Genomic DNA, 17,694 nt, shown 5'->3' on the forward strand with positions numbered 1-17,694 from the left:
CCAGGCCTAATACTGCAGAGTAAGGAAAGGCAATGGCTCAAAAGCCTATCCTCCCTTTCCCCTAAAATGTCAATTAGAGAGGGATATGGTTGACAAGGAAAAAGCTCTGGCTGAAGCCAAAGCCTTAATAACTCAGCACACAGCAGCTCCGTGAGGCATTTGAACCCCCTGCTTGCTCAGACCCCCAGGGTAGCAGGGAGGCCTGAGGAGCCTGGATACCTGGGTGGTCCCAGGACTAGCTGGCCAGCGTCCTGAGATGGGCACCAGTGTGTTGCAGGTCAGAAGGTGCAGTGACCCACACGCAGCATGGGGATAAGAGCTTCAGGAGTCAAGTTGCACTTGTGACCAGCCATGCATTAATTATAGAAACAGCCACCCTATTAGAAATGCGAAATGGTTTTATTTATGCTAGGTTGCTGCGTTGCTAAGATGTTTTAAGTTTGAATCCACCCACCCACGAGTACCTGCATATGTTAGAAAAAAAGCACACATCTCAGAAGTTAGTAACAAACAGTAGTCACTGATAAATTCTCAGCAAAGACTTCAGAGATTTAATTTTTGTCCCTAGTGCATGATCAGCTGGTGTCTGCACCTTCATTTCCCCTGTTAAAGTAGTAACCACGACAGAGTATTCAACAAACATGGACTATGCACTTGTAGTTGCAAAGTACATTGACACAGAAGAAAAAGCAAAAGAATAAAAAGTTAAAAATCCTTCAGAATATTAGAATTGTTATAATCTGTTATGCTAGCAGAAAAAAAATTTGATTTTTCAGTTTAAAAGAAGCACTTTCAGTTCTGTACGGTATATTTGAAAGTTGCTAAGAGAGGTCTTAAAAGTTCTCATCTAAAGAGAGAAAAATTTACTGTGTAAAGTGATAGATATTTACTGAATTTATTATAATAATTATTTTGCAATATATACATATATCAAATCATTATTTTGTACATACATTAAACTTACATATTTCAATAAAAATGGGAAAGTAAAATGATATTGTAAAATGTTACATAATAAACTTGCTTGCAAAAAATAAAAATAAAAGTAATTAAAAGAAGCAGTTTTCCTTATTTACATAAAATTGCTTAAAAAAATAGAAGATGGTAGTCATGAAGCTTCAGGAATTTTCTACTCCAGCTATTTGGTACAAAAATCAGGAAGACCAATCCTCCCAAAAGCCAGATTTCATCTGCTTAAAACTGTAAAACCAATGAAAGTATTTTCCCAGGACCATTTATTCAGAGGTCAGATATTGAAGGAAGGGCAAAAATCACAAAGCACCCTCCAAAAAAATACAAGACACGCAACCAAAAGAAATATAAGATTCTGTCCTTCATAAAACCCATAAAAGATCTCTGCTATAACGCAGAGACAAATACTCATGGGATATGCACATGGGACTGCATGGAAATAATCCTATTTTCAAGCTGCCTGAAAAAGTAATTCTCTTAAAAATGTATTCTGCCATCAAGCTAAATTATTTTTTAAATGCAAGGTACTTATGAAAGAACCCTGTGAAAATTGAATTGCTGCCATCCACCAGTTTGAACCTGTTTAACTTAATTAGTTTATTAATTAATGTTATTAATTTGTTGAGTGTCTACTCGGTACCCAGAATGTTTATCAAAAGGCTCCTGACTAGTCTCAGTGCCTGCAGATTATCTGACGCCACCAATCTCTGTCAGGGCTCTTCCAGGGGCCAGAGAGAGAAATCTCAGCCTCACGTGGCCGAAGCCACAGCGGGTTTTCTGGAGTACACATCCATAAATGTCAGCGGTGGGGCCGGCGTCGGACTGGCCTGGGGTCCAGTGCACCCACCTCCTCACCCTGGCCTCTCAGTCCGGCGCCCACTAGCCTCCACTGGCTCTCAGCTCGCCATGGTTCTGGCAACCAGCCTCCCCTCCTACCACGTCCGTGCCCCGCGGGATGGCGGCAGCACCCGCTGCTTCCCCCATGCCCAAGCAAAGTCTGGCTGAGTTTCACTGGGTCACATGCTTACCCTTACACAAGTTGGTGTGGTCACGGGAGTGACATGATGAGCAGGCGGACTGAGGCACAAGCCACACACCAAAAACACATGGACTGAAAGCAGAGCAGGCGTGACCCCTCAGAGAGGCCAGGGAGGATGGAGGGTGGCAGCCAACGCCCAGCACACCATCACGCAAGTGGTCATCCCCCCGCACCTTTATCACAGCACTCCCTCGTCAAAGCCTCGATGGCTTCCATAACCAGGTCCCACCCTACGCTGTTGGCAGGTGCCCTTTAACACTGCGAACCATCACCAGTACCCTATGACAGGTTCCATTCCCCAAAGATCCATCCATCCACAGGAACGTATACCTAGGAAGATAATCCTGCCTTCTCTTTCTTCCTCCATCAACACCCACTTGGCCTCGAGAGCCCGCACCTTCCATTTGACCTCCCCAAGCACCAGCTTTTCTCTGGACAAAGCCGGCGCCAGCCTGGATAACTGCAGCTGGAGGACCTGAGACCTGGAGAGACTAAAACAAAGCTTGGAACAGACTCATAACCCAAGGGGTTTAGACACACCCGGGGTAGACATTGGCAGAAGAGCTCGTCCTAGTAATCTTGATCTGACGTTTACAGATCAGGTGGAAGGGAAGGATGGGCTCCTTCAGGCTCTCCGGTTACGCTGGCTGCACAAAAGGACGATGAAAATGAGCAAAGATTCTGAAATTGTATGCGTGTAAGAGGGATATTTAGTGTATCAGCTTCCAAAGTAAAGAATCTACATATTTCCCAATTTGCTGGAAAATCACAGTCCTTTCTCCACCCAGAAAATAGGGTACCTGATGCCCAAGTTTCTATAAATGTTTCAGCCATCTACAAACCTCCAAATAACTCCAATAACTAAGGTTGTACTCTGTGGAAAAATGTAAGCTTTGTGAAATCTGCTTTTAAGAGAAGAAAGAGATCAAATTTCTTATATGGATAAGGATATTTTTATCCAGTTTAGGTCAAGGTGAAGAAAATATCTTGATGACCCAGCTAGTCTTGAATGCCTATAAATGGTTAGGTTGTTGAGTTCCACCTACCTGTGTGATTGTTAAAACAGGAGATTGGACTGGCATTTAACTAAACTTTAAAAGTCCCGAGAGGAATAATAAAGCTAAAATAGTTAGTGACACAGAGAAATAGCCAGTCAAGAAATGCAAGTGCTAGGGATTCTTGGAAAAGGCAGAGAAGAGAAAAGAGAGCCCGTTTTTGCCCCGAGGACTCTATAAACATCATGCCAGCAGCCAACTGTCATAAATAAAGAGCAAGCCACTTGAGAGTTTTGCGCAGGGCCCCCATAATTTATTTTGGTAGGGTGACCCTGGATGTGTAGGCTTCAAAGAACATGCGCTCTTGAACAAGAGGACAATCCCAGGATTTATTTCAACACCACCTTAAAATAACCTTGACCAAAAATACCATTTCCAACAAGCACAAATAAGAGAAAAAGGAAAAAAAGATGCCAGGAGGAGAATAAATGGAGAGCAGATGCTGGGCCCATTGTAACCTGGAGAATAGACGCATGGAGTGACCGCCCTTTTCAAGATAGCTGGTTTGACGAACTACAGAAATGATCCCTGAAAGTGGAGTCTTTCAAGATAGCTGGTTTAAGGACAATAGTCATTCAAAAGAATAAGTATGGAAGAGTGAGCCCTTGCTAGGAAGCAATATAGAAAGTCAAAGCTTACGTTATTGTGATGACTCCCCTGTAAAAATGTTTCTCACAGTCTAAAACGCTTCTGAAGTTGACATATTTTTGACAGAGGCATTCACAGTGAAGTCTAAATCGGCTACTTATATAGCACTTTGGGAACTATAAGAAAACATCTTTCCAAGGCCAGGTTGTGCCAAATGGGACTTGCAGCTGGCCCAAAGAGAAGGGGCAGCCTGGACACAGAGAGAACCAAGTCACACACACCCCCCCCCCACCTCCCATCTTCTGGCAAGCCTCAGTGCCAGAGGACGGAGGGGTACAGCCTGACCACGCAGGGCCAGGCCTGGCTCCAGCTCATTTACACATTCCCATGCCTCACCCCTGGGCTCCAGGCCTCCAAGGATGGACTCCATAATTGGCACCACATTTTTTTCCTTCTCCTCCTGCAGGACAGCCCTCTGGAGCCCATCAGGGAGTCCCCTTCTGGGAAATGAGGATGCAGCAGACACAGGGACGGGAAGCTTCTTCTGGGGCTCCATAGGACAGGCTGCACTACTGCCCTGTCACCAAGGGCCCTGAGTTACCAAGGACACTGAGGACCCCACTCAGCCAGCACAGACAGCATGCTCCCTCCGGCCTAACACCCAGGACCTGCCTCCTTCATTCCCCCCTTCTTCTGCCACCCCCGTCCACAGCGGTCATTCTCTACCTTTCGGACTGCTGTGGCCCCTCAGGTCATTACCATCTCCTTCCCACTTACCCTGCACTGCCCACGACATGCTGTTTACTGTACCACTCTAATTGTTTCCAAGAACATACAGCATGGGGCAGAGGCTTACAATTGTGACTATGTGAAACACAGCTTATTCTTGCATTATTATTTATTATTCATTGTATTATGTTCCATACAAACAACTCTAAAATTACCTTTTCCCCAGCCTCCCTATATACTTTCAGGGAAGGCACCAAGTTTTTTTTTTCTCCCCTAATATTCCCTGCAGCACCATGAAGAATGCTAGGCCCACACTTACATTAGAACTGACAGCAGAAGAAGGAAATAGGACACAGAGTCCTTGGCTTGCTGGCCTCCTGAAACAACAGACCAGCACAGAGACTTTAGAGCAATGTACAGCCTTCAACTCTAGGATCTATAAGGACAGGCACTGTGTCTTTTGTTTTCCACATTTGTATCCTAATGCCTAGCACATGTGTGTGCTGAAGTATTTGTCCAGTGAATGAAAATGAACACCACTATGGTGAAAACAAAGCACATGAGGGCATTTAGGTAGAACCAGATACAATGAACTGGGAATGCTTTTTTTTTTTAATTTTAATTTTCAGACAAGAAGGTTAGGAATATTCAATTGTGGAAGATGTTGCAAGTACAAGAACCAGAGGTGAAAAAAAAAAGGATTTTCATCTGCAAACGTGAAAGCTAAAATGGAACTAACACTTCTGCTTTTTTCCACAGCTGGGGCATAGTACACAGTTGTGGTTGAACGAGCAATCTGCAAAACCTGATGTGAACACAGCCAACAGGTAAAAATAAAACTGCACCATTAAACAAGATCAGAGGTTGTGTGTGTGTGTGTGTGTGTGTGTGTGTGTTAAATCCAATTAGTCTTCACGCTTGGTGAAGGTTCCCCAGTTGGTGTGGAATCTGAGAAGTCCTGAGAAAGTTTGTTTACCTTTGCTCCAGGTCATGTGCTCCTGGTGTGGCTGCTGCATATAAATACATAGTTCAGAACATTCTTTATTTGGAAATCCGAGACTCTTAAGACACCAGTGTCCTGCCAGTGAAGGGTACACAGTGGAGCTGAACTTGAGTTACTGTGCGGAACGTTTTTGCAGGATGCCTGTTGCAATATGTTTCATGAGATTCCTTGGGATTAAAGTTTTGGTGATGAGGTTTTTAACTTTAAAGCAAAACTAAAATTGTGGGCTGGGACCGCATTCAAATATAATATTTGTATTGAAAGCCGTGCTTATATATTCTTGCAAAGTGCTCTTGAATTAACAAAATATTATGTAATAAAATAAGAGGGGGAAAAAAAGAATAAGAGCCAAGGCTGAATGAAGATGCCGAGGCTTGGACACAGTGTCATATTAAACCATGTCCCTGGTTCCTTCACTTAAGGCGTATTCACTGTGGACCTCTCGTCTGCCAGGCTTGCTGTTCTGGGTGCTGGGGGTACAGCTGCGGACATGACGACATCAGCTCACCTGCCCTCTGCCTGGCGAGGGGCGGTCAGGGGACAGGCAACAAACAAAGACACACGTGCCAAAAGGTGCCAGGAAGGAAATGAAAGTAGGATAAGCAGTCCAGTGCGGAGGGGCATCGGCATGTCCAGGGAAGTCTCCTCTCATAAAACGACTGGATCTTTTCATAGAGAACCAACGTCACTGAGAGCCAGCCATGGGGAACCCTGGGAAAGGAGCCTTCCAGGCAAAGGAAACCACACACGAAACACCCTGGCCCAGGACTGCTTTGACAAGTTCAAGGGTCTACAAGGAGGTGGGGTGTGTGACGACTGTGTGGGAGGGGGGACAGCATAGGAGACGAGGTGTCACCGGGAGCCACAACAGTCCGGAGGGCCTTCCAGGACCATGTTAGGACTCGGGCTTTCTCTCTGCACAGGGTGGGAAGTGAGCATCCGATTTCCAGGGGAAGGGTGGCAGGGTCCAGCAAACACATATTCTAATGGAGACCTTTTAAGGTCTTGGCTTACAGTGAAAAAAATATATATACAGGGTGGGGCAAAAGGTTTATAGTTGTTCGTATGGAAAATAGTATAATAATTAATAAATAATAAAATAAGAGCAAACTGTTTCACACACCCACAAATGTGAGTGTATATAGTGTTCTAAACAATCGCAGCATTATGTTTTATTAAGTCTTTTCTACAATGTAAGTTCCATGAAACTAGAAACACCGTCTTGTTCACCACTGGGTGTCCAGGGCCTAAAACAGTACTTGGTATATAGGAAGCATGCAAAGAACATTTGCTGAAGGTACAGGTAAATGAATAAACACACGAATGGTGTCTTTGAATCAACCCACTTAGCTCAGGAAGGCAGAATCCCTTTCTTAAGCCACCACTGCTGGAGCCGGCTGGGCAGCTCACTGCAGGGTGGAAGTCAATGGTGCCCGCCACATTCCCAGCGCCTTGGGCTCCGCCGCGGGCCCTAGGAAGGAAACTTTCTTTCATAGCTGGGCAATAAATTTATTTCTCCGGGAATCTCTGATAAACAGTGTTCTACTAAATGAAAAAGAGGAGAAAAGTAAACACTCAATTTTTATAAAGTTGTCATAGCCTGCCACAAAATTTTAAGTGGGGGGTTATTTTTAGACTATTTTAAATGGCTGTGGGAGGAGGGGTTGGGCTCATGTCCTGGGAAGTACTTCTACTCCCAAAGGCTCCAACTAGCTGTCCAGCAGGGGAAAGGGCACTAGAAAAAAATAGTTGAGACTGTTCCTGGCCCAAGAAATATGGGACAAAATGAGCTTCTTGGACTCCCTCTGAGTGAAACATAAGAACACAAAACTGAACCATCACATGGAACGAAGCCATGGAGCCCTGGGTGTTTGGTCAAGAGGTTTAATTTCATGCATACTTCACAGCTTGTCCAGTTCAGAATGGAAAAACCAATAAAATCGGGATGAGAAAATGTATGTCCATCTGTTCTGAGAAAACGAGCATTCCAGACACCACTTTGCTTGGGGATGTGGGCCAGCGGCGATGACCAGTCCCAACCAGCTAATGATACAAGATGGAAGGGGAATGTTGAAACTTTCTACTAAGTAAATGAAGTGGACATACACAGGAGGTCACAGTTTAATATCTTTGTCATTCCTCACTGATGTTTCAAGGTGTATAATCCCTTCATTGTATCCCTGAGAAGCTTTGAATGGTGGCACAAATGTTACCATGTCACAGTTGGTAATGTGATATGTACACATTACCAACTATTAAAATGGAAAAAAGATATAAATATATAATTCAGAAAAGTAACAAAATGGTCGATAAAGATATCTTGGAAAACACATCAACCTCACTACTAATAAAAAATATGATAAAATAACAAGATGTTATTCCTCCCTTAAGTTAGCAAATATTTTTTAAAATAACAAAGCAATGGTACAATGGCACTACACCATGTTTCTAAAACATTTTGGAAACCCATTTGGCACCACAAATCAACCATGAAATTGTTCATCTCTGGGATACAACGATTCCATTTTAAGCTCCATCCTAAGGGAGTGATTGCACATGTAGATTAGAATTAATAAAAAAGGTTATTCATCATAACATTGCTGTAATAGCCTTCTGGGGAAGTGCTTAATTTGATAATGACATTGCCATAGGATTAAAAAATCAGTCTTCTAAAACCATGTTTAAAAAGATTACAAGATAGTAAAGTTAAAGTTATAGTAAGTTAAAAGGAGTATACTATGAAACAGAACTGGATGATCCTAAGTTTCTGAACAAACAAAAAGTTTGAGTATTCATGCGATGAAAATAATGACTAAAGAAGTATACTAAGATAGTAACAGTGGCTAATTTCTATGTTGACTCTAATATAGAATCAAAAGTAATGTACTTTTAGAACCTAAGAATAACTTGTTAAAAGGAGAGAGAGAAAGAGCTTAGTGCAGATGACATAATGATGGAGAAAGACATGGAGAAAGCGAATCTTCTCATGACTCTGCTGAGCTCTCTCCCTCACAGAAAGAACTTGCAAATGAGATCCCTATTTTCAAGTGGATGATATGGAATTTTTGTAATTGTACGTTGCTGAGCTTGGTGTGAATTCTAAGCAAGATTCTAAAATGGGTTCTTTCATGGAATTTTGTATGAACCTAGAAAAAGAAGCCATCAATCAGAAGGAAGATCAATGGTTCACTCAGACATCCCTGCAGACGACTTAATTTCTCTGAATGAGCTCGTTGAGGAGGTGATACAGGACGAGTTCATCAAATGGTAGATGACATCACACTGAGAGAATGAGTACATCTGTTATCAGAATCAGAATCGTGGGAGATGCGGGACAGTGGCTTCAATCACTAGGAAGTCACATCTGCCTAATTTCTCCCTTAGTTAAGATCTTGGATGAGGTAATAGAGGGCAAGTTCATCAGTGAATGGTCCCAAACTGAGAGGAATAGCAGATGTGCATCAGGATCTACAAACAAAGTCAGGAATTAAGCATTAAGCTAAACCCAATGAAATAATATCCAGCAAAGATAAGTGCAAGACACCATCATTTAAGGAAATAGTAGAGGAGACGGCTTCACAGCACCATGTACGGAGACAACTCTGGGGTTCTCTTCCACAGTAAGCTCACCCAAAGGCCACTAAGCTGGAACTCAAGGATATATGCAATTTAAAAAAGAGTTATCAAATATTACTCTCTCCAAATTCAACCAAAACTAAAGTAATCATAAGTTCTTATAACTCACTGAGTAAGCAGGATGGTAAAGGGGCTTAAAACCACGGCGCTGGGTGGTGGCCAGAACAGGAGCAACTGAGCTAACGACCCAGGTAGGAGCAAAGGGTTGGGGAGATGGCCGCATCAAAGGAAACATGTGAAGGGCCATTTCCTGGAACGAGGGCTGATGTATGGGCAATATCCCCAAGGACCGAGCTAGACTCAGTTACTAAAAACTACAGCGAGACACATTTTGACTAAATACAAGAAAAACTTTGTCATCGTGAGAGCTGCCCGTGGTTATTACGGATCCCCAGGGGACACAGCGAGCTCCCTGCATCAGAAGTGTGAATCTCAGGGTAGCGGGGCACTTGGCTGAGATGAAATTCAAACAGAATTCTAGTCCGTTCTCCCCTCGGATGCCAGAAATGTCTCCGTGTCTTCTCTGACGAGTCACCCAGACTCTGCTTCGACACCGCTCTGCTTTCATAGGTGAACTAATTTCTCTTATACAAACACGTGGAATTGTGGGAAAGAAATTCTCTATTTTGAGCTAAGATCTTCGCCTCTGCTCTTTGGGACTATAAAAATTTCACCTAAACCTGGGCCATATGAGAGGCTTTCAAATACGGAGAGATAGCCTGTAATAAGAATGCTTATGAGACCTTTCCTACTCTCAGTCATTCTCCTCTGAGAAGAATACATGAAGAAAATGGTACCAGGGACAGTCACAGGGGCACAAAGCCCAAATCCCTAATAGCAGAGACCCATGAAACAAACTGTAGTCACATGAATAATATGTAATCTTTACAACAATGAATGGGTGGATGACATCTACATGGGAATTGTAGATGAACAGGTGTGGACCGGCTGCAAATAGGTTCTGGGTTTCTGTGGGGAGCGATGAAAATGTTCCGAAATGGACAGTGATGACAGTGGCACGACATGGCAAATGTGCGAAAGAACGCTGAAATGTACGCTTTAAAATGACTGAAATAGTAACTGTTGTTCGAATTCTATCTCGTTCAAACTATCTATCATCACAAAATACATGTCATTATATCTCTACATATGTTACCTTATATACTGACACTCACAAGTACTTGACACTAGTTTCACTAGAAGACTCACAATGCCACAATTAGTCGTGGGTACAGTGCCCAGGAGGCCTGGATTACTAAAGCAAATACTAAAAACTGAAGAGCTGAAATCAAGAATTATTCATCCCTTCTATCATTCAAATACTAATTTGCTCAGCGTGTGCTTACTGGGTGCCAGCAGCTGGGTTAGGTGCTGTGCATCCAGGGGTGGGTCCTCGCCTTCACAGGGCTCCTGGTTTAGCAGGGGAGCTTGACAGGAAACAAATCATCGCTCAGATAAATACAAAACTTGTAACTGGGAGCAGGGCGGGAAACACTGGGTTCCGGGGTGGAATGTAACGGGCAGATCTGATTTAGATGAGGAATTGGGCAGGAGCCTCTTGGAGGGAATTATATTCAGTCTCCAAGACGAGAGAGTGAGCGAGGCGAAGAGTGAGGCTAGCCTATTTTATGATGAAAGGTTCCAAGGCCGGAAAGAACCTGATGCATTTGAGAAGCCCACAGGGCCAGTGGTGACCAGTGGGTAGTAAACAATAAGACTCACGGAATGAGGTGGGAAAGGAAAACAGGGTCCATCCACACAAGGCCTCACGGGCTACTCTGGGGTTCTCACTTCGTGTCCTGGGTGCAAAGGGAAGCCACCCAAGAATCTGGGCAGGGAAGTATAACGTGACCAACTTGGGCCACGCAGCACACCCAGGCTCCCATGTGGAGACGGGAGCAGAAAAGAGCAAAGAACGAACTAGGAGACCAGTTAGGAGCTGAGTAGTAGCTCAGACGGGGATGGGGTGGAAAGAAGGGAAGACATCTTCAAGATCTGCTTTGAAAGGTCATCATATATTCTAGTTTACAACTCAGATTTACACATTTGAAAAAAAAATTGTCTTCCACAAAGACCACAGCATGAAAAATAGAGATTTACTCAGCCAGGATCCTTAGACCCATCAGCATCATGCCCAATACCAAACCAAATTCTGCAAACCTGTCAAGCTACTTCTAAGAGCTCCGAAGCCTTTTCTTCATGACTAAGTAGTACTTGAACCCAAATTATCCCTGCAGGGTATCTTCTCATCAGCAAGTTTTCAGAGTGGTACAGAAAGCCAGACAATGAGGGAGAAACCCCAAATCTCACTGTGATGAGTCCAGTGAATGCTTGGTGTCCTCACTTCAACCCAGCTGCCAACTAGTTTGTCTGGGGAACATTTACAGAGGAACCATTCTGGGAGAGAAATACGCTGCTTAGCATACGCTCTGTTAGAGCCTTCAGTTGAACACACACACCCAAGAAGAAACACGTTCCAGATTATTCATGTGTACCTGTCTCCTTAAGGGGAACTTCTGAGATGAAAGCGGAACACAGGAGGCTGTGATGGAGGGTGCAGACCTTACAAAGAGGGAAGGAATGACTTCCACAGAATAGGAAAGCAACTGTACATTGTACATGCACGCATTTCTTTTCCTCTTAGAAGAAACCCCTGCTGCCCACATGGTAAAATCACTTCAAACCCAGACCGGGTCAGATAAACAACTCTGTGTATCCTCCTTATCATCCACCCAAGACATGAAATCATGGGGCTTAAGGCCAGCTACCTGTTCACTACTCCCAAATGTAATGGAAGCACAGAATACAGATGGATATGACCATCAAGAATTATGTTCTGCAACACATACTCTGTAAGTATTGCTGTTCTCGTTTTCATTCATATAGTGAAAATTCACTTAGAATGTAAAGTGAAAAGAGAGTTTGTTCAGCCTCAAGGAGTCACTTTGTCACTTCTATCTCTATCACTCTGAGGTTCCCAGCGTCTCTGAGGCTGTAACTGATGTCCTGCAGTCCATCACGTCTACCCAACTGCCTGACAGCTGTCGCCGACGCCCTCCATCCTCCTTGACTCCTTACATGTCCAGACTCAGCCTGTCTGAGAAGGCTTCCCTGACCCTTTCCAGCAGAGCTCGTCTTCCACCCGTTCCCCCTCCTTGCCCTCTGTCCCCTGTACGTGTGTCTGCCAGATTTACAGCTGCCTTCTCTTCCAGACAGGGAGCTCACTGGCGCCTCTTGCTCCCGAGTCCCAGCACACAGAGTCTGGTGTACAGACGGCCTGCACACGCTTGTGGGATGAAATGAACGAATACAGGAATCAGGCCCGCCCAACTGCTGCGGTTGTTTACTTGTTTCCACTGGCATTATCCTTAATGTCAAGGACCCGCAATTCAATGACATTTCAGACAATTCTCCATTTTCTCCATTTCTTTGTCTTTCCCGATAGAAAGGAGAGCTGATCTGAAGCACCGAACTGCTTGGAAGGTGTTCAGGAAAACCAGTTCCGAGAATCAGGGAGAATATTGCTTGCTGCTCACATTCACACACATAGCTTCGTACAGAGTGAGTGTGAAGATGGACTAGAAAAGGCTGTTACTCCCCAAATCCGTATTCCGTAGGGAAATGGCACCCAGTGCCGAGTCGCGCTCTCACTCTTGCTATCGACATGCACAGCAGACCTCGTCCTCAGAAAGGGCCCGTCCATCATGGCAGAGAAAGGACGCCATTGGCAAGGGCAGGGAGAACCCACGAGTTAAGTTCGTCATTCTGGAATAAATTATTTAGCACCACTTAAACCCTGAAAGCTTTGAGCCACCCTCTCCTGCGGTTTATGGCACTCTCTTCTACATTTACAATTTCCTGATTATGAAGCAACAATTTAATTCCATCCTGCAAAATCAATATAATTTAAATTTACTTTGGAACTGACCGTCGCTGGCAGATGAAAATGTTTATTTTCCCACTGACCTTATTTACAGGTAACTGTAAAGCCACTTTGACGAAGAGGTGCATAGGAACCATTCCAGAATTCACAAACGAACTCTTCCTGCTGGACTTCCAAAGACCAGGAAGCAGCAGATCCCTTGAGATGAGGGGGATCCCTGGGGCCCCCCAAGTGCTGACCGCTCAGACCCAGCCTTGACTTACCTGTCAGGGGCCTCGGTTTTGAACCTGAAATCACGCTGGAAAGGAACTCGGCTGCGGTGGCAGTAACAAGAGCTAGCCAATAGGCTTTGAAAGTCAACTCTTTCACTCCTTTACAGTTTTCATGAGGGATGTGGTCCATCTCTTAAAACATCTCTAAGCTTTACTGCTCGTCCACTCTGAGGGGCAGCAGCCAACGTTCCCAGGGTTGTTTAACTGAAACGGATCAGGGATCCGTCGCTTCCACTGAGTGACCAAAGCTGGTGTTCAAAACACACCAGTGGACGAATCTATAAGCTGCACCCTTCTCCCCAATGAATGAAACAGGCTGGAAAAGGCAAGAAGACGGAAGGACTGGTCATATCGAACCTGCAGGGAATATTGATCATCCATCCGCCCTGTGTAAGGGCCTGAGCAGCTGATAGCCTGAGGGTGGGGAAGGCGGAGGGCTAGCCGGGGTGGGGGTGGGGGGTGGTTTGAACCTTTAGATTCAACAGCTTTTCGAATGCATTCGATCCACCTGTACATAACTCAATTTCCTGCATCTTTCATTAAGAAGTCTTCTCTCTCAAGTGCTCAGCACAGCCACCAGAAAAATTAAATAAGTAAGTAAATAAATAGATAAATATATAAGGCAGCCGCAACCCCGAGCGGGATCAGAAAAGAGCATTTATCAGCAGACCAGCAACCCCATTGCTCAACAGACAATTGGGTTCCCCTCCTGTCCATCCCTATGTCCACTGCGCACCCCCAAGGACGAGAGGTTAGACGCAGCATCAGCCAAGGCTGGGCCTGTGAGGCAGTAAGTAAGAGAAGGATGAAGCTCGCAGGGCACCGGGAGATGCTCAGGGGACTGCCGCCTCCCCCTCCCTGGACCGCGGTGCTGACTCCGCCAGCGCCCCGCAAGGAAGCTAGGCCTCCGGCCAGCTCAGCATCCCTGCTCCCGCTGGCTCCTCCGCCCGCGCGCCGGCCACCAACCTTGGGCGTGCGGATGTGCTCCATGGGGGCCGGCGCCTGCAAGATCCTGAGTGGACGCGGCCTCACGCACCTACGTGCATCTACACCGCGGCGGGAGGGGCGCGGGGAGGGGGCTTCGCGCCCGGGAACCCGCGGCTGCGGGGCTTGGCTCCGCCTTCAGGTGCGGCAGCACCCGGCGCCCGCGCGGCCCTAGAGCGTGTGTCTCCGCGCTCCTGCCACCTGCCGGGTCTGCTACCTGCTCAGTCTGCCGTTGCCCCGCCTCCTCCCTGGCTGGGGTTTGCTAGAGCCGGAGCCCGTCCCTCCTTTTTAAGAGGAGCAGCCAGCGTAATACTGCGGGGCTACTGTTCCCCAAGACACAATGGGGGCCTTGTGTTGGGCGTGGCTTCTTGGAGGAGAGACGGGGAATACGCTGCTCCACGGGCCCACGGACTTCCTTCCGGAGAGTCCCGGGGTGCGTGGGACTCAGGGTAGACCCCCCAAAAGGTTGCCACTAGTACTCCGGGTCCAGCCCAGCCTAGTGGGCTCCGTCTGTGTATTTCAGCACGCGAGCAGCCAGGGTAGCTTTTGGAATGAGGATGGAAATAGCAGCAGCAGTGTTGGAACCCTAGGAGGTGATCGAGTAAGTCAAGCGTCTCTCATCAACCTGCGACAGCACTGTTGGGAGACACGCTTTTCCTTGGCACCGCGTTGGCTGCTTCTCTGACATCTCCTCTTTCCTATACCTGACCTGGAAGACGCGGAGACAGGGCATCCATCATAAGGTATCGTTTTTTCCACTTACGGTATTAACAACAGTTGCCATTGTGAGTGTTAAGCCATCGGGAAAAGCCAAAGAGAAGATATGCCTCCACCACCCCCCACACCGTTTTTCTTGAAGGCCTGTGTATACAACCCTCCGCCATAACTAAAATTTCACACCACTGCACATAGTTCTGAGATAATACCTATTCAACTTTTTCCTGGCTCTTCCGCACCTCTCTTTCCAACTAGATTGTACATTCTTTGTAGAGACTTTTAAACCTCTTTTGTGTCCAATGCCTGTGAGGCACATTGCAGCCTTCCAAACAACTTTTTATTTAATCAACACAGGGTTATGTTTATTTTTAAATTTCCAGTTTTCCTTCAAGTCTTCTTTATAGTTTCATCTGGGAAGCAATTAGGACAAGTACTATCAACCCACATTTGCACAGGAGAGGATTGCCCCAGGGCTACAATTTCTTCTGTACCACAAAGAACACGGGGGACAGAGGCAGGGGCACTTGGGTATCAATCAGCTCAACCCCGACTTCAGTCTCCTCATTAACAGTGAGGATGGGCTCAAAGGTAGCTTCTGTCTCCACATTCCAAAGGTACTGGGAATCCTGTATCCGTTTGGGGGGATCCATTTTGAGTGATTTAATGATCTTGGAATTCTGTGCTTTTGGGGCTCTCTGTCCTCCTACCAGTGACTAATCAAGGGTTTACTTGGTGAGTAACTTTTGCAAATATTTCTAACCTGTTGCACACTAGCAAATGTTTTTATTTAAAGCACCCAAAACACTAATTGGTAGGTAAAAAGATGTAAATCCAAAAATGTGAAGAGCCTAATGCAAAGAAAAAATTTCCTGATTAATTCAAAACTACAGCTTTCACAAATCACAGCCATAAAATTGACGTTAGCTTAAAATGAGTCAAGGATTGTATTCACATGATTAGGATAAGTTGATGTACAGCAAACTAGAAAAAAAGCAACAGAGAAAGGGGTCTCTGTAAGCAAACCTTTCATTTTGATCTAACCGTCTTCTGAGGAACCAACCCTTCTTGACTTGTCCCTCAGCTGCAGCCCTATCCAGGCCGTGAAATCACAAACCGTGATGACCTCTGACAGCCACCTGCACTTTCTGGCACTTACGCTGCCTGAGATCCCCCAAGTGTCACTGCTTCTCCGCACCACTACCCAGTGGGGCAGAGAAACTGAACCAAACAACAGGACTTGGAGAGCAGTGAAGTGGGAGGGGCTCGCGCACAAGGGCGTGGCTGGCTGTGTCGGCCCTAAGTAGGGTGAAAAGCAAAACACGCCATCATTTACGTTTATATTAGTTGGCTGGTGGTCACGAGCAAGGTACGATGGCAGATGCTGGGCGGTTGAAGGGAGACCCAGCGGAGAAGGATCCTCAGCTCAGTAACGGTGACGTGGACAACGCCAAGGAGAGGAAAAGCGAGGGAGCTCAGAGGGCAGCCGAGTATGCGGAAATGCCCAAAGCAGCCTCAGGGGGATTAGTCTACTTCCTACATGTTCTGCATTAACTCTACAGAAAAATAATTGACAGTCTTGACATGATTCACTCTGGAAATTTGACATTGGGTCTGGCATGAACCGCAGGTCATTTGGATGGATGTTGCCCCCCTGAGACTTCACAGAGCAGAGAGCTCTGCATCTGACCCCAGAACCACGACGTGAGGCAGGGAGAAAAAAAAACGTATTCTTCTAACACTACCTAACTTGCAGATGGAGGCACACCCAGGTTTACACTGTATCAACCTTTGCCTAGTATTTGTGAATCCTGGATGAAAAATAAGTGTATCTCCACAAAACTATTTTCACCATCAAGCAAATAGTAGACAATAGGGTGAAGACCTAGTTACCTGCGTATTCATCAAACAACTTCCCTTGCCAAGGAACATCACAATTGTTGCCTTTTTTCATCAGTGTGAGGTTCCAGTGATTTCCACCTTCGTGAAGATGGTAGGCATGGCTCCACATGTCAGTACTGAACTCTGTTCTTCACAGGCACGCAGGGGCCTATACCCTTTGATCCTATCACTCTTGGGTGGGGCCGTGTGACTAGTTCTGGACAATCGACTTGTAATTTTTGGGCCAGAGCTTTGCAAAATCTGCATGACCCTTTAGCTTTCTCCTCCCTGCTCTTGATATTTGGAGGACACCTAATCAGCTCATAAAGAGAATAATGATGATGCATTTACTCTAATTACATGACTTGACTATGGCCCCACCCTACTCAGCATTAGACTGAAGTGAATGAAGAGAGAAGGAGACTGTTTCGTTGAGTCGTTCTTTGGAAGGGAGCTACTCCAAGGAGTCACAGAAGATTTCTTTTAGTGAAAAGAACTACTCTTTGTGCTGGCTGCTGCATGCAAACCACTGAGAGTTGGAGGTTAAGTTTTGTGCCCAGCCTAGCCTCATCTGACTTTATAACGAAGGGGAACCTGAGCGAGTCAAAACACTAACACAGTCCCTGCTTCTGTGTTTCTGATCTTTCAGAAGAAGTTCTTAATGTCGTTAAAAAGCTCTACACACTCATGCCATATAACAAGTCCTAATCTACTTTAGTGCCTGTTGCCAAATTTTTCTGGAGAACATCTTGCTAAGAAAATTTTTATCACACAGATCTTCTAGTTGTAAATAAATTGCCATAGGAATTTTTAAATAAAAACTAGATATTAACTGGGAACTTTCCCAAAATCCTGTGATCTTCAGTGGCCTGAGGAGATTTGGATGCTTATCAAAAAACTTGCAAGACTTTTTCCGGAATACTTACATCTCTCTGGAG

General features: G+C 45.4%; 1 protein-coding gene across 1 annotated transcript in view; it reads right to left on the bottom strand.

Annotated features, from left to right (window-relative positions):
* MTMR7 (myotubularin related protein 7) overlaps positions 1-14,352 on the bottom strand; it is a 77,609-nt gene extending 63,257 nt beyond the window's left edge. The window contains exon 1 of the mRNA XM_045821719.1: positions 14,144-14,352. Coding sequence (XP_045677675.1) covers positions 14,144-14,167 — 24 coding nt within the window. The 5' untranslated portion in view covers positions 14,168-14,352. The remainder of the gene's footprint in view (positions 1-14,143) is intronic.
* Between the last annotated feature and the right edge of the window lie 3,342 nt (positions 14,353-17,694).

Source organism: Phyllostomus hastatus, unplaced genomic scaffold, assembly GCF_019186645.2.
Source record: "Phyllostomus hastatus isolate PE091 unplaced genomic scaffold, TTU_PhHast_1.1 phas_scaffold_46, whole genome shotgun sequence".
NCBI lineage: Eukaryota > Metazoa > Chordata > Mammalia > Chiroptera > Phyllostomidae > Phyllostomus > Phyllostomus hastatus.